The following is a 26,133-nucleotide window of genomic DNA, read 5'->3' as shown; positions in this document are numbered from 1 at the left end:
CGTTGCGTAGTGAAAGTTATTAATGCTTCTTCCTTCCATTTTAAAACCACACTTATCTTCTTCCAATCTGGTTTCCTTCCATCTATATTCAGCACCGGCAATTGTAGAAGTATTTATTCGTTAACATTTATAGAATTTTTTTCTTGCAGTTTCACTTTGAGAAAAAAATGACTCTAATCTGGATACGCTTTGAATACTTTTGTTTTTGTTTTTTTAATTTGATTTATATGCCACCCTTCTCTGGAGACTCAGGGCGGCTTACAATGCGTTAAGCAATAGCCTTCATACTTTTGTATATTTATACAAAGTCAGGTTATTGCCCCCACAAACTGGGTCCTCAATTTACCTACCTTAGAAAGGATGGAAGGCTGAGTCAACCTTGAGCCTGGTGAGATTCGAACTTACAGTAATTGCAGACAGCTGGTGTTAATCACAATGCTATCAGTCTGCTGAGCCACCAGGCCCCTTGAGGGAATTTAGTCTTTGAAAGCTATGTGTGTGTTTGATTTATTGCCTGACACTCTGCCTTTCTACTTTACTTAAAGTTGCTAATATTTCTAGAGAATTCCTCTAAATTAACACAAATTATGGTTAATATCATCAGAAACTAACACTAATATTTTGGATACATGCTTTTTTTTTTTTGCTTCAAAACTAATTAGACTTTCTCAAGCAGTATCAGGATTAAACTATTATGCACATAACCAATTAACCTCACATTCTGTGGTAATCCATGCTCTGATTCTAGCCAGGTTTTAAGGCAACACCTGTTGAGATTAGTGAGGTAGTTCAGGTTTTAAAACCAGCCAGAGAAAAGTGTCCAGGAACAAAGCTGGCTGGGGAATTCTGGGAGTTGAAGTCCTCCAGGCTTAAACTTGCCAAGGTTGGAGGTCCCTGCTTTAGATCACTGGGCCAGATTTGCCTTTATTGCAAGTGTCTTGTAGAATAGAATAGAATAGAATAACACAGTTGGAAGGGACCTTCAAGGTCTTCTAGTCCAACCCCCTGCTTAGGCAGGAAACCCTTCACCACTTCAGACAAATGGTTATCCAACATCTTCTTAAAAACTTCCAGTGTTGGAGCATTCACAACTTCTGGAGGCAAGTTGTTCCACTGATTCATTGTTCTAAATAATTGTACCCCAGATGAGTTTGATTAGAGCAGTGTTTCTCAACCATGGCCACTTGAAGATGTGTGGACTTCAACACCCAGAATTCCCCACCCAGCACGCTTCACATCACAGTGGATGACTGTCCCTTTATTATATGCAACATTGCTGATACCCCCTTTTCTTCAGAAGAAGCTTCCTGGATGAGAAGTGAAACATCTTCAAAGAAAAACCAGAAAGTCCAGTTGCCTCTTGAAAAAAAGCACCTTTGGGACCTTTTCAAACCATTTTTCAGCTTTCATCTGGATGAAAACACCATCTTCTGTAAGAGTCTTTGTGTACAAAACAAAAGACATCCTTGGCAGAGAGACGCCATGCCAAATCACTGACAGGATTCAGAGTTTTTATTTCTGATGACCTGCAGTTGAAAAGATGAATTGTGGGACAGTACTGGGAAAGATCTCTGCCTCTGAAACATAGTAAAACAGTTGCTTGTCAGAGTAGACCAAGTGTTGCTCCATCTCAACAGCTTTAAGATGTGTGCACTGCAATCCAATTCCCAGAATGTCCCAGCCAGCCTGAAGTCAACATATCTTAAAGTTGTCAAGGTTGAGAAATACTGGGGTAATGTGTCAGACTTCTGGGCCTTTTCCCACTGCTATCCTTATCTTGCCTCTCTGTTTTGGTTCTCGCTCAGCTGACTTCCTTCCGAGATAATTAATGATTACGTCTAGTGGTTTTTGCGTACCTTCAGGCTGACCTTGGATGGCGTTAGGATAAGAGGGGAAAGTCATGCATGCAGGAACAATAATTTATGATCGCTTCATTCGTGGTTTGTGATGAAGGCAATTTCATGGGAGACAGCATGGCAAAGGCAAGAAAATATAATAGTTAAAATGGAAATATGAGGTTGAATACACTCCCAAAACATGGAATTTGACTTTTTGTGGTGAATTGTTCCTTTGTCAATCCTAGGTTCTACAGAGATGTTGTATAATTGGGAAGAGGTGCATATTGTAATATTAAATAGATCCAAGAGATCTATTGATCTAATTGATTTCTGAAATGTGCTTTTATTGGGGAAAAAATGAAACAAAGGAATGTTTCACTATAGTTTGGATTTAATTATAATATATTGAAAGATTGGCTAAGTGTATACAGGTAGTCCTCCTCTTACTACCACAAAATTTATGCTGCTAAGTGAGGCAGTGAAGTGAGTTTTGCCCCATTTTGTGACCTTTCTTGCCACAGTTGTTAAGAGAATCTGTGCAGGTGTTAAGTTAGTAACGTGGCTATTAAGCGAAGCTTGCTTCCCCAGTGACTTTGCTTGTCAGAAAGTCACAAAAGGGAATCATCTTAAATAAGAACCAGTTGCCAAGCATCTGAATTTTGATCATGTGACCATGGGGAAGCTGCAACAGTTGTAGGCATGAAAAAATGGTCATGTCACTTTTTTCAGTGCCATTCTAACTTTCTATGGTGACTAAATAAACTGTTGTAAGTTGAGGACTACCTGCATTAGTAACATATGGATCGCCCTGTTTTCTCTATTTTATTACACTGAATCACTATTCTGAGTTAATTTTCTTCATAGGAATGTCACTCTTGTACGGTCATAATTACTTGCCATTATCACTTTTACTATGTATTACATTTTCTTCTAACTCATCATAACATAACAATTTAAAAATCAGAAAAAAAGAACACATGGAAAACCAGCTGAACAAATCGAAAGGTAATAACCCTAAAATAATTGCTGTTCCTGCTATGTGGTGATTTTCTTATCCTATAATTGGTTCCCTGACATGCAATTTGTTGGTTAAAAGCCAATCTTGTTCTTTTTCCCTTCATCAACCACCAAGAAGTGACTCCAAATGTTAACTGTTGTGGAAGTGCAGTTTTAATGTTTTAATGGAAGACAATAATAATGTGATGAGCAAAGCTGATGAAGATACAGTGTCAGGGAGCAAAATCGCCAAACAAAACCTCTTATATGCACGTAATTCAGATCACAAGGGGGACAGGTCTTAACTTGGCCTGATTCTTCCAAGCTAATATTCTTCATACAGTACCTTGCACCTAACTTATTCTCTACTTTGGCCAATGAGATGGAGCTGCCTGAACTTGCAGTCATGGCAAATAGAACAAGTAGGTCAATATCATAATCCAGGAATTAGACCGTGACTCTGAATGTGAAGACACTGCTAAAGCAGAACTGAAATGTCAGCCTCAGGAGACCCCCAAGCCAAGAATCACCTGCAGCTGATCAAAGAATAGAATAGAATAGAATAGAATAGAATAGAATAGAATAGAATAGAATAGAATAGAATAGAATAGAATAGAATAGAATAGAATAGAATAGAATAGAATTCTTTATTGGCCAAGTGTGATTGGACACACAGGGAATTTGTCTTGGTGCATATGTTCTCAGTGTACATAAAAGAAAAGATACATTCGTCAAGGATCATAAGGTACAACACTTAATGAAAGTCATAGGGAAACAGTCAATATAAGTCTTCAGGATACCAGCAACAAGGTTACAGCCATACAGTAATAAGTGGGAGGAGATGGGTGATAGGAACGATGAGAAGATTAATAGTAGTGCAGACTTAGTAAATAGTTTGACAGTGTTGAGGAAATTATTTGTTTAGCAGAGTGATGATCGAAGGTCGAAACCTGATTTTTCAGAAGGTTGAAACCAGATTTTTAAGTTGCCAAGGTGTTTCCTCAACCTTGGCATCTTGAAAATGTGTGGACTTCAACTCCCAGAATTCTCCAGCCAGCCTGGGCTTATTCTCTTTCTCTTATTTATTTTCTCTTATTCTCTTTCAGTCTGATGATTCTACAAGTTTATACCTTTCTCAAATATTAATGGGGATCAGTGGTGGGTTTCAAAAAATTTTACTACCGGTTCTGTGGGTGTGGCTTGGTGGACATAGCATGGCTTGGTGGGCGTGGCTTGGTGGGCATGGCAAGGGAAGGAAACTGCAAAATTTCAATTCCCTCCTCAATTCAGGGGAAGGTTACCGCAAAATCCCCATTTCTTCCCAATCAGCTGGGACTTGGGAGGCAGAGAATAGATGGAAGCGGGGCCAGTCAGAATTTTTACAACCGGTTCTCTGAACTACTCAAAATTTCTGCTACCGGTTCTCCAGAACTGGTCAGAACCTGCTGAAACCCACCTCTGGTGGGGATGCAGGCATTGTAAGACTAATTATAATTAATAGCTTGAATACTGAAGAATCCAAGCCTAACGGCAGAGATATCTGCAAGGACGGGGTTAAAATAAATCATGATGGTGGCCATGATCCATGGAAAAAAAGGGAAGCTTTCATCAATACTTGTAGACACCATCTTGATTTTTTTTATCCCTGTTGCAGATATCTCTTGCCTAAGGAATTCATGTATCAAAAAGAACTTTTTAAAAATTCTCTTTAAGAGGCTGCTCCCTCATTTAGTTCTTTATAAAATAGCTTGAGATGTTCAGCCTAAACAACAATTTTCTATTTTTCCTAACAACTAAAACAATTTGAGTCTCTCTTTGTTCCTGACTCAGATGCTTTTATTGCTATGATTTTATTTTTCATTATCTGTTGCTTTTAACCCTCTCTAAACTGCTCAGTTTTGCTTGGCAAGCAATCTGTTTTAGAAATTGAATAATAATAATAAAAAAAACCTTGACAGGTAATCTTTGACTTACGACCACACTTGAGACCCAAATTTCCATTGCTGAGCAAGGTGGCTGCTAAGTGAATTGTGCCCAATTTTACAACTTTTTTTGCCATGATTTTTAAGAAATCAATGTTACGTGAATCGTGACATTGGTTGCCAAAAATTGGTTGGGCAGGTCTCAAATGGTGATCCTTAGGACTCCAGGACATTTACAACCGTTGTAAATACATGCCAGTTGCCAACAGCCCAATTTTGATCACACGATCTTTGGGGATGCTGTGTTGGTAGTAAGTGTGAGGAGGACCCATTGTCATCTTTTTCAGTTCTGTTGTAACTTTGGGCAGTCACTAAATGAATGATTGTAAATATCAGGGTTCCAAATGTTGGAAGAAATGTCCATCTGGGTTCAGTTCCAAGTGGGGAAGAAAGACACTGAAAACATGGAGACTGCTTGGAAATATGGTTTAATGATGGACAGCAGGACCACATGGCTTGAGGTCCCAGGCAAAAAGGCACATGGGGGAGAGAGAGAGGTTTTTATAGAACTGGTAGTAAAACCAGCGGGAGGCTCCGCCCACTGACCCTGACATCATCAAAACTCTTCTGCGCATGCGCACGGCCCCGTTGCAAACCGGTAGTAAAGGTAAGTAGAACCCACCCGATTTATACCTTCTCCTGGGCCCTGCCTTAGAGTTTCCTGTTCCCCTACAAGAAATGTATTCTATTGGCTGCCAGACTCCCAGGGGGCAGGGGTCTTAGCTAACTGTGTAGGCTGTCTGTGTCCCAGGCTTGGTTGAGCCTTTTCCCAGGTGCCATGTGGTGAGATGTGTAGAGGGCTAATCCTACCTTTGTTGGATCTTGGGTGAGGGCATTTGCCTAGGAATAGACCTAGCTATCTCTATCTCTTAAGTGCCGGCATCTGCTGTGGGCTATTGAGGAGGGTGGGGGCTTTTAAGAGTGAGTCTGTTTCTTGCCTAAAAAAATGTTTCTCCATTTCTCATCCTGGGAAATCTTATATTCTGCCTTTTTAATATTTCCTAGAATATTTCATTTTTCTAGGAGAGGGGTGGGTGCTAACTTCCTTCACAAGTAACAGTCCAGATGAAATCAAAACTCCAAGGCCAGAGAGTTTCCTCAAAGTATAGATTTATTAAGCATGTCATATTGGCACGGCTGGTGAAAATCCGACTCTGAAGCTCCCTGGGTTTTCCCCACCCAATTCAAAATCCAAAGTTCTTCCCACAACCATCACATACCCTAGGGGTGAAATCTACTTACCTTTCCTTCCGGTTCAGAAGTGCACATGCCGTGTGTCACATGCATGCGTGGACCCTCTGCACATGTGCAGAGGGTAAAAAACAGGTAGTAACAATGACCGGGTTGGTGGGCGAAGCCTCGCTCTGCCGTCGCTACCGGTTCTCTGAACCACCCGCCGCCATTGCTACCGGTTCGGCTGAACTGGTCCGAATCAGTAGCATTTCACCCCTGACATGCCCCAATCAAATACCCCTCCCAGTCCCTTAAGGCCCCATCCACGCCCCTCCAGGTGCTGGTGAGAAGGTCCTTAGTTCCCAGAAGAGAGAATGTTATTTTGGCTACATATTCCCCCAGCTATCTCTACTCCCCTCTCCCTTTCCCACAGCTCTATCCAGCCTCACTGTGGCAACCCTGAAGACATTCAAAGATGGCTCCAGGGTTGACAGTAAGTGGAAGACTACCTGTATTATCTACTTAGTCCTAGGAATTCTCAATCTTCAACTAACTCTTTAGTTTCTGTATTTTGTGAGTTCTTCTTTACCATAATGTTTCCTTCTATTCACTGATTACCTTTTAACATTTCAATACAAATTTCTGGGCAATAGTACCTAAAGTTTCCACTTACTACATTTATTAAAGACTTGAACTCAGAGGATTCAGGTATTCTTTACAACAAAAGGAAGCACAGACTCCATTGTCTAAACTATCTCAATAGGTGGCAGCACATGGTTGATCTTCTCTGGACTCTGAAGCCAGCTAAAATCAACCAGATTACTACTTTTTTTTTTTATTTGATTTATATGCCGCCCTTGTCCGGAGACTCAGGGCGGCTTACAATGTGCTCAGCAATAGCCTTCATCCTTTTGTATATTTATACAAAGTCAGCTTATTGCCCCCACAATTTAGGTCCTCAATTTACCTATCTTAGAAAGGATGGAAGGCTGAGTCAACCTTGAGCCTTGGCGAGATTTGAACCTGCAGTAATTGCAGGCAGCTGTTCTTAATAACAGGGTGCTTTAGACCACTGTACTACCAAGGCTCTTGGATGAGAACCCACCAGAAGCTTCCAGAGGTGTAGACTAGTTACTTGAAAGCTGAATACTGTAAACACCTTGAAACAAAGATAATAACTACCACTGTTGCCGGGTTCCAAGAAAGCTAAATGCACGAGCCTTTGAAGTCAGCAGGAGTTGGGGTAGATTTAAAAGAGATTTCATTTCCTTCAAACATATCACTCACTTTATCTTTGGAGGATAGTTACAAAGCAGCATCCGGAGCTTTCTCAGCAGGATACGGCCTCTTCTTGCCAGCAGCCTGAAGATCAGGCAACTTTCATCAAAACATGACTGTTCAAAATTATGACCAACCTCCCAAAAGGTACTTATGACCCAGTTCCAATGATTGGCCTCCCTGAGCTCATTTTGAGCACTCGGCAGCTGGCCTGCATTTACAGACATTTGCAGTGACTCGAGATCACGTAAGAGTTGGAAGGGACCTTGGAGGTCTTCTAGCCCAATCCCCTCCTCAAGAAGGAGACCCTATACCAGGGGTGTCAAACTCGCAACTCACGGACCAGATGTGTCGCACACTGGGCACACCTGATTTAGTGAAGGGGAAAAATACGTCACATTATACTGCCGTGACAACACGAGTTTGACACCCCTGTCCTATACCATTCGAGACAAGTGGCTGTCCAATCTCTTCTTAAAAACTTGTGATGAAGCCCCTACAACGTCCAAAGGCAAGCTGTTCCGTTGGTTGATTGTTCTCACTGTTAGTAAATTCCTCCTTAGTTCTAGGTTGGTTCTTTCCTTGATCAATTTCCATCCATTGCTTCTTGTCCTACCTTCAGCTGCTTTGGAGAAGAGGTTGACCGCTCTCTTTTTTGTGGCATGGCTTCAATCACAATATTTTTGCAAAAAACCCTGGTGTTTATTTCTGGTATTTAGCAAAAAAAATGTCCCATAGCAAACAATGGTTTCACTTAACAACTGTGGGTTCAAAAAGGTTGTAAAATTGGGTCAGTGACATGGTGACCTGCTTTATAACCACCATGACTTAATATTGTAATGGGCAGGTTCCGTTAGTGTCGTAAATCAAGGACCTGTATTTAGGGGGAATAAATGAAGTTTTCAAGAAAGGCAATTCAAATTACAATAGGCCTAATCAAGAATTTCCAGTAATAACCAAGAGAGAATTCTCCCATATAAAAAGCATGATAGAAACAACTGCTATGGAATGGGATAAATTTAGATATGGATTACAACATTAGAAAACACACAAGACTCAAATATATTGTACATACTGTGAGTTACAAAACATAGTTGGATAGTCTTCATTACAATAGAACCTGGTCCAACCAATAAGGGGGGGACCTTTTGAACAAAGAACAGTCAAGTAACATATAGCAGCACATCTTTTATGCTGTCTCAGGATGCTTTTTTATTCTTCTTTGAAGTTGATGGATGCTAAAATCCAGGCTTAGCTGTAATGGTTTTCCTTTCTGTTTATCGTTGGCTTTCCAACATTAAAGCATCAGCACAATGCCCTGTGGAAGCCTTCAACAGATTTATAGGCTTTGCTGCCACCACCAAACCTTTTCCCAATTTAGTCATTCTCTTGTTTTTCTCTTCTATTTTGATAGGTGATTATTCTGAGATACTTTTTTTTCCTGAGATATTTTAACGGCTTTTTCTGGCTCAGAGGTGGAGTGGGAGCTGGATTTCTCAATTCCTAGCCCAACACGCTCACCACTACTGCATTATTGTTAGATGCATAAATTAGCATTTCCTTAAAATAAGTGACACAGAGAACATGAACAAGAAAAAAACAGCAGGTTTATTAAATATACTTCAAGCTTTTGCAAAAGCTGGTTCTCCCATGAAAGAGAGGACATCTTACCACTTCGATTACACGATTTAAATACAGTTTTCAGGATTCAGAAGCCCAATACAACAGGATACACGCAGTTCCCTAGAGATCCGTTTCAGATCTTATATAACATATTTGGCACATGTTCCGCCCTGGAAATTCCCCTCCAACAATACCCTTCGAAAATATCCTACACAGATGTTTCCATGCTAAATGGTATCGTCAATTGTAGGCTTTTCCTCAGGCCCATTTCGGAATGTTACCAGAACATCCATTTCCTCAAAAATATGCATCACATATTCTGCAAAACAAGCATCACAGGAACAACACAGTTTCTTTTCTCATGTCCTCACTACCAAATTATATAATCAGGTTATATCAGGTAAAACATGGCATTTAAAATGGCGTTACTCAGGTTATGCTCTTTACAGGAATAATTCTTATTTCTCTCAATTATGTTGGCTCTGGGTATGTGTAAGAATATAGGAATGGAATAACATGATAGCAGTCTTCCAGTACTTGAGGGGCAGTCACAGAATACGGGGTCGACATATTCTCCAAAGCACCTAAGGCTGTGATGGTGAACCTATGGCACACGTGCCACATGTGGTACGTGGAGCCATATCTGTGGGCATGCGAGTGTTGCCCTAGCTTAGTTCCAGCGCACATGTGCATGCTGGCCAGCTGATTTTCAGGCCTTCCAGTCCCACCAGAAGTTGGGAAACGGGCTGTTTCCTGCCTCCGGAGGGCCTCTGGGGGTGTGGGGAAGACCGTTTTCGCCCTCCCCAGGCTCCTAGAAAGCCTCTGGAGCCTGGGGGAGGGTGAAAAAGGGGCCTTCCAGTCCCACCGGAACTCAGGAAATGGGCTGTTTCCTGCCTCCAGAGGGCCTCTGGGGATGTGGGGAAGACCGTTTTTGCTCTCCCCAGGCTCTAGAAAGCCTCTGGAGCCTGGGGGAGGGTGAAAAAGGGGCCTTCCAGTCCCACCGGAACTCAGGAAATGGGCTGTTTCCGGCCTCCAGAGGGCCTCCAGGAGCTAGGGAAGGCCGTTTTTGCCCTCCCCAGGCTCCAAGAAAGCCTCTGGAGCCTGAGGAGGGCGAAAAATGGGCCTATTTGGCCCACTGTGCCATCACATGCCAAAAGTGAGAGGAGCACAGCGCATTGAATTATGGGTATGGGCACACACGCGCACGACCCCTCCCCCATGCTCCCCCCAGTTTTGGCACGCAATGGCAAAAAGGTTAGCCATCACTGACCTAAGGGCAAGACAAATAGTAATGGAAACGTATCAAAGAGAGACCCATCCTAGAACTAAGGAGAATTTTTATGACAGTAAGAACATTTAATCAGTGGAAAAGTTCGCCTTCAAAGTTGGAGGATTTTAAGAAGAGATTTGAAGCCATTTGTCCAAAATGGTATAGTGTCTCCTGCTTGAGCAGGGGATTGGACTAGAAGACTTCCAAGGTCCCTTCCAACTCTGTTATTCAAATAAATAAAGATTATATATAAATAGCAATAGCACTTAGACTTATATACCATTTCATAGGGCTTTTACAGCCCTCTCTAAGCGGTTTACAGAGTCAGCATATTGCCCTCAACAATCTGGGTCCTCATTTTACCCACCTCAGAAGGATGGAAGGCTGAGTCAACCTTGAGCTTGGTGAGATTTGAACTGCTGAACTGCAGCTAGCAGTCAGCTGAAGTAGCCTGCAGTACTGCACTCTAACCACTGCGCCACTTTGGCTGTAAAGTCAGCTGCTTGAGCAGGGGTTGACTGGAAGACCTCCAAGGTCCCTTCAACCCTGTAATTCAGGGGTGAAATCCAGCAGGTTCTGACAGGTTCTGGAGAACCAGTAGCAGAAATTTTGAGCAGTTCGGAGAACTGGCAAATACCACCTCTGTCTGGCCCCAGAATGGGGTGGGAATGGAGATTTTGCAATATCCTTCCCCCAGGAGTGGGAAAGGAATGGGGATTTTGCAATATCCTTCCTATGGAGTGGGGTGGAAATGGAGATTTTGCAGTATCCTTCCCTTGCCATGCCCACCAAGCCACACCCACCAAGCCACGCCCACAGAACCGGTAGTAAAAAAAAATTGGATTTCACCACTGCTGTAATTCTATGTTCTAACATCACCTGGCAGAACATGAGGAAAATACACAACAGCACTCTCACTTTTCAAAGCATTTTTTGAAACTTTAAAATACTTTTAATACTTTAATGCATGGCAAAAAAATAAATAAAAATGAATTAGCCTCTTTGAAGTTCTGCTCTTAGACTTCTTAAAAACACTGGAGATTTTAAAGAAGAGATTGGACAACCATCCATCTGAAATGGTATAGGGTTTCTTGCCTGAGCAGGGGGTTGGACTAGAAGATCTCCAAGATCCCTTCCAACTCTGTTATTTTGTAGCTACAGCAGAATGGCTTCTACCAATCTAGTGCCTATAGAATGCCAGTTTTCTCCTGGTAACAGCTATTTATTCCTAGTTCTGTATCTTAAATAGTTGGATGATTTCCTTGGGCTGAGACCTGGAGCATTCAGATCTATATTTCTACCAACCTTCCTCAATTCTTTCTTCATCTCTCCTTCCTGCAGAAAATAAAATGGTGGGGTGGGAGAGAATGCCCCCTGTCCTCTGTGAATGACAGCTCTAATAGCCAATCATAACACTATAAACGTGCCCCTCCCCAATATATATAACTTTGAATTCTTCTGATTTCTCAATGAATTTCTCTTTCAGGATAGGAGACAAAAATGCATTGTCTACTTGCATGGTATTTCTACTATAAATGCATTGTCTTCCTTGCGTGTTATTAATTTTGCTGTTAATTTAATGTAGACATGTCGGCGTGATCCTTCTGCCTTCAGCTTACCATGGTGAGGAGCTAATAACATCCTTCTTTCTGTTATTTGTCCGTCATCATGGCTAATTTTCTTGCCACTTTCCTCTGTCAAATTTTAGGGCAAGGCCACTTTGGCACTATAAACAGAAACCACTTTTTCTTCAATATAACCCACTTAATTTGACCAAATTAGCCTGGAATTCCTCTTCCCTCCAATTTTCTGCACAATATCCAGCTGGAAATGGTTGTTTTTATTGCCCATCTCGTCAATAACTGCATCATTTTTTTCCATCAAGAGCAATGAAGCTTATTCTCCTCCTCCATGTCATTCCATTGCTATGGCAACCAGGGAGCCCAGGCTTGAACAACGTAGGGCAACCAGGAGTAATAGTTGCTATGGGAACCGCTGGCGTTGAAATAAAGATGACATGGCTGCACCAGGCCTTGTGAAGCAAGGAGAACGCTGGGGCGGTTGGGGGTTTTGTTTGTTTCCTTTCTGGCACCAATTCTTTATCAGCACTGTTGTGCAACCTGTCAACAATTCAACAGGTAGTGCTTTCTCCATCTCTACACTGGGATGGGGAGGCACTGTTTGAATTCCTATAAAGATGCAATCAGTACTTTCTTGCTCTATGAGTATTTCCTACGTTTTACTGAAGAGTCCAGTACGGTGGTGAAATCCAAATTTTTTTACTACCGGTTCTGTGGGTGTGGCTTGGTGGACATGGTGTGGCTTGGTGGGCATGGCAGGGGAAGGGTACTGCACAATCTCCATTCCCACCCTACTCCAGGGGAAGGATACTGCAAAATCCCCATTCCCTCCCCACTTCTGGGGGAAGGACATTGCAAAATCTCCATTCCCACCCACCCTGGGATCAGCCAGAGGTGATATGTGCCAGTTCTCCGAACTAAAAATTTCCGCTACTGGTTCTCCAGAACCTGTCAGAACCTGCTAGATTTCACCCCTGGTCCAGTATTTATGCCTCTATAGGAGAGCACAGCTACCCCCAAGAAGGTCAGAAAAGTCAAAATGGTCCCTGCAAATGCACAAAGCTTTCTCCCCCCCTTTTTTTATAGGCTTCATAATATCCATTAAAAAATAGGGGGGTGGGGGTGGGATTTGATCATGCAATGACAGTCACTATTTTGACCTTCCTCCCAATGCTCCTACCAGAGATCTTTTTAGAACAGGGATCACCAACCCTTCGGACCTCAGGGACCACTAAATTCATAATTTTAAATCCCGTGGACCACTAATATGATTTTTTTTAAAAAAAAAATAGCACTTAGTGCAATATAATTTTTTTAATTTAATTTAATTTCCAATTTATATACCGCCCTTCTCCCTGAGGACTCAGGGCGGTGTACAGCCAAGATAAAAAACATAGAATACAAATATTAAAAAACATAAATATAATATATAAAAAATGCAAATAATTTTTCTGCGGACCCCCAAAATTTTCTCGCGGACCACCAGTGGTCCATGGACCACCAGTTGGTGACCACTGTTTTAGAGGGTATAAAACAGAGGAGGGAACTATGGCCCCTTTATGACTTGTGGACTTCAACTCCCAGAATTCCTGAGCTAGGAATTCTGGGAGTTGAAGTCCACAAGTCATAAAAAGATCCATTGTTCCCCACCTCTGATGTAAAAAGAGAAACTGCTCCATATAACACTTATCAAAAGTATAATTGACTGGTGGGGAATGGAAGGATTTATATTCTTCGTAGTCATCTAGTCGTTAGCACTCTGAGCTATCCATTCCCCACCCATCAGTTAGAACTAAAGAAGCTTCTTAGATGAGAAGGGAAACATTTTCAAAGAAAACAAACAAACAAAGGAAGTCCAGTTGTCTTTTGGGGGAAAGCAAAAACACCTATGGGATATTGAGGAAGGATCATTTTAAAGTTGAAGACTATCCCTGGATAGATAAAGGAACAATTTCCCTTCTGGTCAATCTTGACCCCTGGCGACTGACTGGACAAGTTCCTGCAGTTTTCTTGGCAATATTTTTATAAGTAGTTTGTTCCTGTTCCTTTTTCTGAGGGCTGATATTGGCCCAAGGACACCTAAGAGCAGAGGTCTTCAAGCATAGTTGGCTGGAGAATTCTGGGAGTTGAACTCCACAAGTCTTAAAGCTGCCAAATTTGAAGACCTCTGCCTAAGAGGCTTTATGCTGAAGGCAGGACTATGGTAGATCTAACAGTCTCCTGGTTTCTAACCTGATGCTTTGACTGCCACTCCTTTACTGAATTCTGGCTTATTAACTCCAGGCTCCAAAAAAGATATGGGCAAAAGCTAATATATGGCCCAGCATCACTGTTTTTTTTACAAAACTCCTTAGAGTAGCTAGATCCTATACCTGTGATGGCGAACCTATGGCACGTGCGCCACAGGTGGCACGCGGAACCATATCAGTGGGCACGTGAGCATGCGTGCACTGGCCAACTGATTTTTGGGCCTTCTGGTCCCACCGGAAGTCAGCAAATGGGCCATTTCCGGCCACCGGAAGGCCTCTGGGGGTGTGGGGAAGGCTATTTTTGCCCTCCCCAGGCTCCTAGAAAGACTCTGGAGCCTGGGGAGGGCAAAAATAGGACCTACCGGGCCCACCGGGCCATTACGTGCCAAAAATGGGGGGAACGCGGGGGTGTCGCACACACATGCGCAGGGGGTGGGGCGCATAGAATTATAAGTGTGGGCACATGCGTCCGTGACTCCCCCGCACTCCCGTCGCTTTTAGCATGCGATGGCAAAAAGGTTAGCCATCACTGTCCTATACTTTCCAGATGCTTTGCCTTTGGATGGATTCTAGGGGTTATCATAGATGCCTTAGAATGCTTGTAGCTCCAAACAAGCCATTTCTTGTTTGGAAAATTCCAGTTCCTCCCAAAACTGAACCTTGGCTCCATCCATTTTGGGGGAGGGGGGGAGTATAATGCTACAGAAAACCTGACCCAGCCCTTGATCTGAAGAAAACCAAGCATTCCTCTATGGATCCAGAGGATCCATAACAGCTACATAGTACATCCCAATCCTTTGCTATTAATGCTATAATAAGTGGACAGCCATTTATTTGAAATGGTTTGGGCCATGATGGCAAACCAATGGCACATGTTTAAGCAGGGGGTTGGACTAGGAGCCTTGGTAGTACAGTGGTTTAATGCACCCTGTTATTAACACAGCTGCCTGCAATTTCTGCAGGTTCGAATCCCGCCAGGCTCAAGGTTGACTCAGCCTTCCATCCTTTCTAAGGTAGGTTAAATGAGGACCCAGTTTGTGGGGGCAATAAGCTGACTTTGTATAAATATACAAAAGTATGAAGGCTATTGCTTAACACACTGTAAGCCGCCCTGAGTCTCCGGAGAAGGGCGGCATATAAATCAAATTAAAAAAAAAAAAGAAGAAGAAGACCTCCAAGGCCCCTTCCAGCTCTATTCTGATGATTGTTTGATTGAATATCCACCTCTTTAAGCCAAATAGTGGGCCCTTCTTGACCAGTTATTAATAACATTTTTAAGTGTAAATCTTCATGGGGTCTGATGGTTCTTCTAGGAAGAATAACACAAGTTGGAAGGAACCTTGGAGGTCTTCTAGTCCAACCCCCTGCTCAAGTAGGAAACCCTATGCCATTTCAGACAAATGGTTGTACAATCTCTTCTTTCAAATCTCTGGGGATGAAGCATTTTGGTTGGCCTTTTTTTTTCCCTATGTAAAAGGAGACATGGGATTAGTGACCCATCTTTCATAAAGCAATCTTCCTATTGCAAGATGTAATACTGTTGCCTCTTCTTGCACAGTTCCATGTAACTCATAAGAGCCTTGGTGGCGCAGCAGACTAAAGTGCTGTTAAAGTAGCACCAGCTGCCTGCAATTACTGCAAGTTCAAATCTCACCAGGCTCAAGGTTGACTCGGCCTTCCATCCTTTCGAGGTAGGTAAAATGAGGACCCGGTTTGTGGGGGCAATAAGTTGACTTTGTATAAAAAAAGAACATCACTTGGGGGGGCCCCGAAAGCCCTACTAAGCAGGTATATACAAAAGTATGAAGGCTATTGCTTAACGCATTGTAAGCCACCCTGAGTCTCCGGAGAAGGGTGGCATATAAATCGAACCAATAAATAAATATACCTGGGAGTTGTGAAGGCAATGGTGGTACTTCTGCTTCCAGCACTGCAATTAAACTGCTATTGCTGTTTCCTTGTCATTTATCCTGTTTTTAAAACTTTCAAATCAAGTCACCTGGGGAATTATTAGCTGCAAAGTTTCCATTCATGAGGGAGTCTGCAGTTAATGTCCCCATTAATATAGTTCAGGCCCCTCCTGAAACTGAAGGAGTAGATCCACATGATGAGATTGCTACATAAGAAGCATTTATCTTCTTCACAATCACAATTTGAAGAATGCTTGTGTTCCTTTCTACTTCCCCATTACATCATGTGGATGACTGATGTTCAAAGTTGTTTTTGTCTAGAGATCCTTTAATCTTATCGGAGAGTTATCAAGGCTCACTGAGTGATATTCTTTTCTGCATAACTTGGTTGCTTTTGTTGTTCACATATGGTAGTTTATCTTCCTATAAAATGATTGGTTTTTCAAATTTTTGTGATCCTTTCGGTCACAAAGAGAGACAATAAGGAAAATATCTCTGCAATGTATTCTATTACAAACCTGAGAGTAGCCCATCCTGTTTCTTCTCAAACTTATCTACCCAAACTCTAGTGCCTTTTATTTTCAGAATCAGTGCTTTAAAGTTCAGTATTATAGGATCCATACTTTCAATGTATTTATAGTTTATCTGTTTATTTTCATTCTCATATCTGCTCTCTCAATGGTCTCTTTTTCTTATCCTTTTTCTTTTTTTTAACATTTGTCTTTGGCTTTTGGTTCTCTCATTTTTTTCCCGTCCAAATTTAATTGTGTATTTTAGTTGTTCTTCCGCTCATCCTTTTCACAATCTTTATATATTTTCTTTTCTGTGCTTTTACTTCAATTTTATTTTTTGTTTACATGGGACACTGTCCACATAATTCACATTCATTTATTTATGCATTATATTTAGAAACTGCCTCTCTCCCTCATAGAATGACTTTTGGTGGTGTACAAATAGGCATAAAAATATAAAAGTTATATATATATATATATAAGTAATAAAATGTTAGTGGAAGTTGAGTCCTGGCAGCTGGGCCTCTTTTCTTTCTGGCTTGAAACATTTTGCTGCTCATCTAAGTAGCTTCTTGGATAAGCAGTGAAACATTTCAAGCTAAAAAGACATCCAGTTGCCAGGATTCAATTTCCAGACAAGTCTGCCTGGATGACTAAGAGTCTTCATCAACATAATAAAAAGTTAAAAACAAAAATAATTAAAATTATAGATCTCCTGTTTGAGCCAGGGGTTGGAATAGAAATCCTCCAAAGTCTCTTCCAACTCTGTTATTCTGTTAAAAAGGGGAGCTTTGGGGCGCTAGCCAACTCCATGTTTGTATGCTCCTCTGTGGGCCCCAAATTTGATTAGAAATTTGATTAATAATAATAAAATAAGCAATTTGACAGCCAAATCTACAAGCTTTTATGAAAGGTCAAGAAAATGAGGGCTCACCTGGGGGGGGGAGAGAATGTGTCAGTTACATCAGTTACATCAACCATTATGATTGGTTATAAATACCTCAGCTGTATCTAAAACTCTGCAATATGCTTTACAACTGCTGAGTTTGCTCAACACTCCAAGGGTCTGTTCCCATTGCTGTGTTAAAAGAGTTATTCACTCAACATTGAGTGGCAGAAAGAATTAAATTTGCCTCCCCTCTTGCTGATAGGTAACCGCACTCTACTGCATCTGTTGTTACTTAGTAATGAATGATGCCGATTTGTGTTTTGCATGCACCACATGCCATTGGCAAAGCATGCTCTAGTTTTGCTGTAATCCCTCTACCGCATGTAATTAGCTGGTGGGGAAAGTAATCATCAATTATGGTACTGTTGGAAAAGTGGGCAGGTCTAGTTACAGGATCCCCTTGGTCATCCCTGGTTCTTCTTCTCTTCTTCTTCCTTCTCTGCTCCTTTTCTTCTTCTCCTCCTTTTCTCCTGCTCCTCTCCTCCTCTCTCTTCCACTCCTTTAAAACATCTTCATCCTCCTCCTCCTCTCCTTTCTCTTCCTCTCCTTCTTTAAAACATCTTGCTCTTCTTTAAATTATCTTCTCTTCCTTCTCCTCCTCCCTTCCCCATTCTGTCATAATTTGAGCTAAATAAAGTTTTTAAATGTTTAAAAAGAGAGAGGAGTCCAGAAGACTGCCAAGTCCCAAGCAGGTGTCTCTCTCTCTCTCTCTCTCTCTCTCCCCCCTCCCCCTCCCTCCCCTTCCTTCCTTCCTTCCTTCCTTCCTTCCTTCCTTTATATAGGAATGTCAACTTTCAGATTTCTCCCTTGCTCCGTCTGGAAGGCAATGGCAAAGGGAACTGACTCCATCATTCTGTTAATTCAGCCTTGCCTCTATGAACAACGTTGTACAGTAGAGTTAAAGCACCTGCTGCCAGCTGAGGAGATTAGTGCTATTTTGCTCACTTCTGATTGACCACTGGCATAGGATTGCTGCATGCATCCCTCGCCTTAGAGAATTAGCAGCAGAAAAGCAATAACAAGACTATCCTGGGACTGGAGGGGAGCAGCAACAGCCTGAAACAGGTAATAAGTGCAGGTGTGATCACACCTGTTTCCGGTCACTGACAAGGTCTCCAGTGCAGTGGGAGAAAAATGTAACAAATTGGCCATACTTTAAACAGCTCTTGAAGGGTGCTGGAGTAAAGGCGACAATGCTAGTTTTAATATTGATACAGCGAAAATTAACTAAACTTGTCTTATTTATGGGCTGGGGACAAAATAAAGGAAACGTTATTGGGATGTATCATTTAGGTGAGATGGGGGAACACATTCTGAATTCAGCACCTTTGTACACCCCATCTCACCTAAATGATACATCCCAATAGCAGATTTAACAGATTAACAGAGTCGGAAGGGACCTTATAGGTCATCTAGTCCAACCCCCCCTCAAGCAGGAGACCCTATACCATTTATGACAAGTAGCAGTCCAATCTTTTCTTGAAAGTCTCAAGTGATGAAGCTCCCACAACCTCTGAAGGCAAAACTGTTCCACTGGTTGACTGTTCTCACTGTCAGAAAGTTCCTCCTCATTTCTAGGTTGAATCTCTCCTTGGTCAGTTTCCATCCATTATTCCTTGTCTGGCCTTCAGGTGCTTTGGAAAACAGCTTGACCCCTTCCTCCTCTCTGTGGCAGCCCCTCAAATATTGGAACACTTCTCTTCACTAGACTAGCCATGCCCAGTTCCTGTAACCGTTCTTCATATGTTTTAGTCTCCAGCCCCCTAATCATCCTGGTTGCTCTCTTCTGCACTTTTTCTAGAGTCTCAACATCTTTTTTATAGTGTGGTGACCAAAATTGGTTGCAGTACTCTAGGTGTGGTCTTACTAGGGCTTTATAGAGTGGTATTAGTACCTCACTTGATCTTGATTGCATCCCTCTGTTAATGCAATTTAGGATTGCATTGGCTTTTTTAACTGCCGCTGCACACTGTAGGCTCATATTTAGCTGATTGTCCACTAAGATTCCAAGATCCTTGATTTTAATTAATTAATGAGTGAATGAATGAATGTGCCAGAAAAATGTTGTCAGAGAATGTTTGGGATATAGATTCTCTCTCTCTCCTCCTTTGAGTCTTCTTGTGTTTTTGTTGTTTTTTTTTTAAATTTGGTGACTGCCTGGACCAGTTCCTGAAATTTTCTTGGCAAGATTTTTGGAAATGACTTGCTCTTGCCTAGTTCTTCTGAGACAAGGACTGGCCCAAGATCACGGCGCTAGCTTCATGCCTAAGGGTAAGACTAGAACTCACAGTCTCCAGTTTCTACCTTGATCACTTAACCACTACACCAAACTGCCTCTGTAGCTTGGCCTATGTGAGAAAATCCTCTAAGTTAACCACAAACCAGATAGTTTAAGGTGTGAATGCAGTCAGTGACTCTGGTACCAAACTTCCAAATATAAAATTTCTGCTTGCTAAATTTGGATGATTTGATGTGAGTGGATTAACCTAGAATCTGAAAGAAGGATTTCGTCCTATGTTCTTAAATTGCTACATTATAAAAACCTATCAGGGAGTATTTATTTATTTAGTATATAGCAATGTTACATTAGCCTGCACTGCCTAAGTCTGCTAGCTTGTTCTGTTCATGCTGATGGGCTTTCCAAGGTGCACTATAATGAGTAAATTTACTCAGTGAATAAATTCTGATTAACTCAATGGGGCTTGCTTACTAGTGTATGGATATGTAAAGACTGCACTCTCTGTGCACAACTTTGGTACCTTGCAATGATGAAGCAACTCCAACTGCTCAGTGGAACTCCGTGACGCATGAAAACAGAATTCTGTTTCCATTAGCTTTAGAAATGCAGACGTATGTATTTATTTATTGAATTTATATGACACCCATCTCACTATCTTTTAGTGACTTTTAGTGCATCATTTTGCACTAGGACAAAAATATGTTTCATTGAAGTTAGTAAAACCTATTTCCGGGTAAAAGTATAGAGGGTAATTAAACAATGTTTCTCAACTTTAGCAATTTTAAGACACTGGGACTTCAATTCCCAGAATTCATAGCTGGCTGGGGAATTCTGGGAGTTGAAGTCCATGTGTCTTAAAGTTGCTAAACATTAGGGCAGGGATGTCAAATTCAAGGCCTGGGGGCTGGATCCAGCCTGCGGGGTGCTTAGATCTGGCCCGCGGGGGCACCCTGGAAACAGCAAAGGGCTGGCCCACTGTGCTGTGCCAATGAAAATGGAGCTTGGGAGGGCAGCCCACCCAAGCTCCGTTTTTACTGGCAGAGGGCTGCAGGAGGCCATCCCCACAGGCGCCCCCGACACGAGTGACTTGAAGCTGGTCACACCCCCTGGCCACCCCCCCTCCACCCCCCCCCAAGGTCAAGCACAACCCTGATGCGGCCCTCAATGAAATCAAATTTGACATCCCTGCACTAGGGTAATACATTGCTGAGGGTATCCTTAAGGGAGATGGGTGGTCTAGAAATACAAAATACAAATAGATAGATAGATAGATAGATAGATAGATAGATAGATAGATAGATAGTGGCCTGTGGCTCATATCAAGCTTATATTGGTATGAGTGGAGCTATAAATCTGCATCACTGTGATGAATGTGTACATATGTGTGTACAGGTAGTCCTCCACTTACGACCACAACTGAGCCTAACATTTCCCTTGCTAAAAGAGACAGTTGTTAGGTGAATTTTGCCCCATTTTATGACTTTACTTGCCATGGTTGTTAAGTGAATCATTGCAGTTGTCAAGTTAGAAACATGATTGTTAAGTGTTGTGGCCTGTCAGCGGCCTGTGCAGATTGTAGCTGATTCCGACAACGAGGAGGCTGGTGTGGTGCTGCGCCAGCAGCCTGTGCAGCTGGCGCTCAAGTCGGACAGTGAGGAGGCTGGGGAAGATGTGGTGCCAGAGGCAGGGATTCAGCCAGGGCCTTCAGAACCTCCAGAAGCTCCTTTAAGTGAAGAGGACGAAGAGGAGGAGCTTCTTCTCAATGCATGGGCGCGCAGAGCTGCCAAAAGGCAGGAGTGGCTCCTCAGGAGGAGGTCTCCTCGAGAGTAAGGCTTGGGGCTAAATGGCCACTCCCTTAGCCTATTTAAGGAGGAATGCCACTTGCAGCAAGCTGTAGAGAACAACTTTAGTTCACTCTCCTTCGCGTCTGGATTCCCTGCAAAATTGCTTCTGGGCTTTCTGCCAACTCTAGTAAGACTGTGATTACTTTATCTTAGAATTCTGGTAGGCTGTTAAGACAGTTTATTAACAGCCTTTGATTGATAAAAACTAAGTTATTTGAGTAAAATAAGCTTTGTATAGAGTTTGTGTGTGCTGAGTTCTTTGGGGTCCGTAGCTGGGGCAGAACATTAAGTGAATCTGGATTCCTCTTTGACTTTGCGTATCAGAAGGTGGCAAAAGATGATCACATGACCCCCAGATGCCGCCACCGTCATAAATATGAGTCAATGGCCAAGCGTCCAAATTTTGATCATGGGACCATGGGGATTCTGCAACGGGCGTAAGTGTGAAAAATGGCCATAAGTCACTTTTTTCAGTGCTGTTGTAACTTTGAACGGTCACTGAATGAGCTGTTGTAAGTCGAGGACAACCTGCGCATGCTAACCCTTGATGGATGGATTGGACCGATTTTTATACCACTGAAATCATATGGCTCACGTCAGCTTATCTTTTATTTTTTTCCCCAAAGCCTCTGTTCATGTAGATGTATTAGTACCAGAGTGCTTTTAAAATCCCATGGGAACCTTGAAAACTTTAGTTCCGAAATGCAGCGTGAACGCTACGTTAAAGTAAACCTTCCACATCGGTATAGGGACGTTGGGACTCTAGAAAATATTTGTACAAAATGCTTGATGTACAAGCACCAAAACGTACAGTTCGAATATTACATTGTGGTTCCCCCACCCCTTCCCTAGCCAGATAGTAGCTGGATGATTCCCAGACCTATCATTGTCCAGCGGTGCATTGATTTTAGTTGGATCCATTATATTTAGTAAAAGCTCATCCAATTAACTTGTCAGTCTAAAGCTATCCGCGCATCACAACGTCTCCTGTACCTTCCCCCTTTCCAGCAAGCGAAATATTCAGGGACATTTTTCTCCTGTCCAATTCTCCATCCTTATCCACCCCCCCCCCACTCTCCCCATCCATCCTCCAATCCTCGGTGGTTCATTCATAAATATCCGCAGTCCCTCCCCACTGGCCCTGGCCAGCAGGTTCTTCTTTCGTATTGGGCTCCATGCCAAGAGCTGCGAAGGGGCACAGCCCCCTCTCTAGCTTACTACTTACCCTTCCCCCTCCCCGATTCATTTATTTCTTTGAAAGGCGATGATGCTGAGCCAAGCCACAGGATGGCTGGGATTTTTCACAATCTTGGCTACTACGGGGGCCAACTGGGAAGCAGGTGAGGGGGGCACCTGGTTGGAGGTGGGGGTGGGGGGGTGGGGAGGGGGTGCAACTTGGGGGATTCGGGAAGAGGAGAGGAGGGGAGTGACTGCCAAAGGGAGAGAAAGCAGAAAAATGTAAGAGCAGAAGGAGAAAAGGGCGGGGAGGTAACAAAAGGAGAGAGAAACTGTCCACCCAGAAGCGGAAAAGCTACGAAAGAGAGAACGGCAAAGGCTTGGAATGAAGGAATAAATGGAGGAAGAAGAGAATGGCAAAGGCTTGGAATGAAGGAATAAATGGAGGAAGAAGAGAATGGCAAAGGCTTGGAATGAAGGAATAAATGGAGGAAGAAGAGAATGGCAAAGGCTTGGAATGAAAGGATAAATGGAAGAAGGAGAGAACGGCAAAGGCTTGGAATGAAGGAATAAATGGAGGAAGAAGAGAATGGCAAAGGCTTGGAATGAAAGGATAAATGGAAGAAGGAGAGAACAGCAAAGGCTTGGAATGAAGGAATAAATGGAGGAAGGAGAGAACGGCAAAGGCTTGGAATGAAGGAATAAATGGAGGTGGGTTGCTGGTTACTTGGGATGGATGGAAGGAGAAACGGAATGCAGTTGTTTCAACCTAGGTTTGGTTCCAGGATAAGAAGGGGCTTCATGGCATCTTGGCTGTAACTTATTCAAGTCATTCTAAGAAATTGAATGTTGCTTTCTTCAAATCTACCACTCTCCCTGGATCAAAAAGATCATATCCTTCCAGGGATATGATAAATCGATTTGGGGCTGGATCGTGGAGTAGGGGAGACACCTTGTCCTTGATAGATTTCTAGAAATTGGTCTTGGCTCCAAAGCTGAATTGTTGCTTATTTCCCCCCCCCCCAACTCAAGAATTCTCTGCCCCGGGGAAGAAACTGTCTTTCCTTTCTAAAGGTCTTAAGTTTCTTGCCAGCCTTCATCATTATAATTCACTGGGCACAAGGGTTTGTAGCAGAACAAAAGCTTGTGACTCACCCATTACATGCCACCTTCCTTCTCCATCCAAAACTCTTTGTTCCACTTCACAAATTCACCCATTAGTAAGAACTAGCCCTCTTCCCTTTTTTTTTTTTTTAAACGAAAGTACTTTTTAACACATGGATGGCCGGGAAGATGTTCAACAGGTGCAGCTCATGTCTATATACAAGTGCCCAGCTAGCTGCTGCTGGACTAGTTTTATTTCCGCCTGAGGAAGCCCACAGCAGCCCTGTAAAAGGGGCGGAATGAAGAAAGCAATCTTATCTTATGCCCAACCTGATCTCCTGCTCCAAGGTTTAGTTCCCAATGGTACCAATCCTTCTGTATCAGTGCATACACTAGTATTAAATGGAAAGAAACACCAAACATCTTTTTCAAAGGGGAATCTTTGTTTCAAAAGAGAGAGAAAGAATAAAACTGCAGCTTATTTAGCCCCAGTGGCTCATATCAACTCTCTCTCTCGTTGCAGACTTTAGGGAGAATTATCTTTTTATTTTAGTGGAATTAATCAAGCCAGAAAGAATTACTGTTAAAGAGTTGTGCCCTCTAAGTCTCTTTCTGGATACAGTTCAAAACAATGATTGGATATCACCGAAGACACAGAACATAGAAAAAACACAGAATAATAGAATTGGAAGGGATCTTGGAGGTCTTCTAGTCCACCCCCCTATACCATTTCAAACAGATGGTTGTCCAGTCTTTTTTTGAAAGCCTCCAGTGATGGAGCACACACAAGAGCTGACGGCAAGCTGTTCAATTGATTGAGTGCTCTCACCGTTAGGAAATTTCTCCTTAGTTCTCGGTTGCTTCTTTCCTCGGTTAGTTTCCATCCATTGTTTCTTATCTTGCCTTTTGGTGATTTGGAAAATAATGTAAGCCCCTGGTCTTTGTCATTGATTCTACAATCTTTCATAAAAAGCTGGTGGCAAAGGTATACCTGTCATGGAGGTGAGAGAGGTGGGGAATCTGACCTTTCAGAGGTGAGACAGGTGGGATGCCAAGGTTTGATCTTTCAAACAGCACCGCAGCATCCAAATTCTGGAACGTCCTTTCTCCTGGTATCTCTTGTCCAGTGCAAATGATTTATTCTCCCAGGGTCTGAGGAAAAACCTTTGCTTCATCACACATGACATGATTAGAGATAATGCAATTATTTATTTTCTCTTGACACTGCTTCCGCATGTGGTCTAGCCTTATTTGGTCAATTTAGGGAGGCACAATATTTGAGGGGCTGTCACAGAGAGGAGGGGATTGACCTATTTTCAAAAGCACCTGAAGGTCAGACAAGGAATAATGGATGGAAACTAATCAAAGGAGAGATTCAACCTAGAAATATGGAGAAATTTTCTGACAGTGAAAACAAGTTGTGGAAGCTTCATCACCGGAAGCTTTCAAGAAGAGACTAAACAGCCACTTGTCAGAAATGGTGTAGGGTCTCCTACTGGAGCAGGGGGTTGGATTAGATGATTTACAAGGTCACTTCCAACTCTGTTATTCTAAATCTAAGACTCTTCCTATCCTGATCTTTCAAATTCCATTTTTCACTTCTATATGGTGTCACAGGGAATAGCAATAGCACTTAGACTTATATACCGCTTCACAGTGCTTTACAGCCCTCTCTAAGTGGGTTACAGAATCAGCATATGGCCCCCAACAATCTGGGTCCTCATTTTACCAACCTTGGAAGGATGGATGAGTCAACCTTGAGCCTGGTGAGATTTGAACTGGCAAACTTCTGGGGGCCGGCAGTCAGCAGAAGTAGCCTGCAGTACTGCATTCTAATCCATTGCGCCACCAGGGGGAATGCAGGTAGTCCTTGACTTATGACCAAAATTGAGCCCCAAATTTCAGTGGCTAAGCAAGATAGTTGTTAAGTGAGTTTTGCCCCATTTTACCACATTTTTGCCACAGTTACTGAGTCACTGAAGTTGTTAAGTAAAAACATCGTTGTTAACTGAATCTGACTTCCCCATTGACTTTGCAGATCAGGAGGTCGCAAAAGGGAATCATATATTGAAGTAAATATGATTCCAGGACATTGCAACTGTCAGAAATACATGCCAGTTGCCAAGCGTCCAAATTTTGATCATGGGATCATGGGAATGCTGCAATGGTTGTGGGGAAAATGGTCATAAGTCACTTTTTTCAGTACCATTCGAATGGTCACTTACCAAATGGTTGTAAGTCGAGGACTACCTACCTGTACTGTGGTTTGAGAATTGGTTTGGATTAGATATTTTCCACTGTCCCTTACAACTCATCCATTCTATCATCGTATGCTAATGTGTGCAGTTTATTGTACAACAGTTTCCATCATTCTCAACAAGCAAAGGGATTCATCATAGCATTGTCAAGG

General features: G+C 42.5%; 1 protein-coding gene across 3 annotated transcripts in view; it reads left to right on the top strand.

Moving 5' to 3' along the window:
* Window positions 1–26,133, top strand: part of LOC117667942 (neural proliferation differentiation and control protein 1-like) — a 61,364-nt gene that overhangs the window by 12,308 nt on the left and 22,923 nt on the right. Inside the window, exon 1 of one of the 3 annotated variants that reach the window (XM_034421559.3) lies at window positions 22,564–22,783. The exons of 1 other annotated variant lie outside the window; for it this stretch is intronic. In XM_034421559.3, coding sequence (XP_034277450.1) covers window positions 22,708–22,783 — 76 coding nt within the window. In that variant the 5' untranslated portion in view covers window positions 22,564–22,707. Of the gene's footprint in view, window positions 1–22,563; window positions 22,784–23,030; window positions 23,331–26,133 lie in introns of those variants that run through there. One more of the 3 variants, XM_034421561.3, reaches the window with a different exon arrangement.

Source organism: Pantherophis guttatus, chromosome 2 (assembly GCF_059756535.1).
Source record: "Pantherophis guttatus breed Tessera chromosome 2, ASM5975653v1, whole genome shotgun sequence".
NCBI classification, from domain to species: domain Eukaryota; kingdom Metazoa; phylum Chordata; class Lepidosauria; order Squamata; family Colubridae; genus Pantherophis; species Pantherophis guttatus.
Note: the sequence above shows the minus strand (reverse complement) of the source record. Positions and strands in the feature narration are given on the sequence as shown.